Genomic DNA, 1,171 nt, shown 5'->3' with positions numbered 1-1,171 from the left:
TAGTTAGCCCATCGCCCATCCCACCACCACCACCGCCGCCTTGACCTCCATTGCTACCCTCAGTCCCAGAGGCAGCCCTGGCCCCCTGGAGATCAGTCACCCTAAAGGGCTGCCAGAACGTGTTGCAACTGGGCCATGACGTCCCCCTCACCCAGAGCCCCCCTCACCCAGGGCCCCCCTCACCTGGCAGCGTGGGGGCACCACAGCCGGGGACAGCAGTTCTGGAGAGCCAGTTTGAGCATGGAAGACACTTGGCTGCCCTCGGGGGGCTTGGTGATGAAGATGGGGGTGGCGAAGAGGAAGACGAAGAAGGCCAGGCCCACGCAGCCCACGGGGAGGCTGTAGCCCACCAGGAAGTTGATGTTCTGCTGGACAAAGGCCACCACCAGCAGCGACAGCACCGCACCCGCGTTGATGCTCCAGTAAAACCAGTTGAAGAAGCGGCGGTTGGCATGGCGGCCAAGACCCATCACCTGCCAGGCAGGGGTGGGAGAGTGAGGGCCCGCGAGGGCCAGGGGCACCCTGCCATGGCGTGCTCTCTGGACCCGCACCCCCTCTCCCTCAGAGGCACGTCCCGAGTCTGTGGGTGGGCATTCCGGCACTTTCCCTAATCCCAGGGCAGTAAGCAGATGCTCAATAAACATTTGGTGACTGCGTGAATTAACCCTTTTGTTGGGAGTCACCGGTTAGCGATCACTTGGGCACGGCTGCTTCTTCATGCCCATGACGCACGTCGCTTTTTTATTGTCGCCGAGCAGTGCACAGAGCAGATGTCTGAGGCCACTTGTTCCTGTCTGGGTGATGTATCCCTTTGTCTCTGACTGGGCACCCTACACTACCCACCAACTTCATAATCAGAAAAAAAGCCCACGATTGTAATAATGTCCCACGTGATTAGACGTGATGCATGCGTGTTACTGCGGGAGCGGGGAGGGGTCTCACAGAGAGTCCCCCACCGCTGGGAGTTGCAGACTTTTCCACGGTGGCCCAGCCCTCCATCCGGCCTCGCCTCCCTCTGACCTGTGCCTCAGGGAGAGCAGACACAGCCCCCAGGTGGGAGGGGAACGGAGTGCAGGCCCCAGCCAGGGCAGAGGCTGCAAATCTTCACCCAGGATTCGAATCGATCGCAACAGCCAGGCCCCAGGCCCTTCCGGTCCTGCGGGCCCGGGGA

General features: G+C 61.5%; 1 protein-coding gene across 1 annotated transcript in view; it reads right to left on the bottom strand.

Annotated features, from left to right (window-relative positions):
• SLC15A3 (solute carrier family 15 (oligopeptide transporter), member 3) overlaps positions 1-1,171 on the bottom strand; it is a gene marked incomplete at its 3' end in the record, with an annotated part of 10,235 nt that overhangs the window by 7,588 nt on the left and 1,476 nt on the right. Inside the window, exon 2 of the mRNA XM_014539183.1 lies at positions 184-473. Coding sequence (XP_014394669.1) covers positions 184-473 — 290 coding nt within the window. The remainder of the gene's footprint in view (positions 1-183; positions 474-1,171) is intronic.

This window comes from Myotis brandtii, unplaced genomic scaffold (genome assembly GCF_000412655.1).
Source record: "Myotis brandtii unplaced genomic scaffold, ASM41265v1 scaffold2089, whole genome shotgun sequence".
NCBI classification, from domain to species: Eukaryota; Metazoa; Chordata; class Mammalia; order Chiroptera; family Vespertilionidae; genus Myotis; species Myotis brandtii.
Note: the sequence above shows the minus strand (reverse complement) of the source record. Positions and strands in the feature narration are given on the sequence as shown.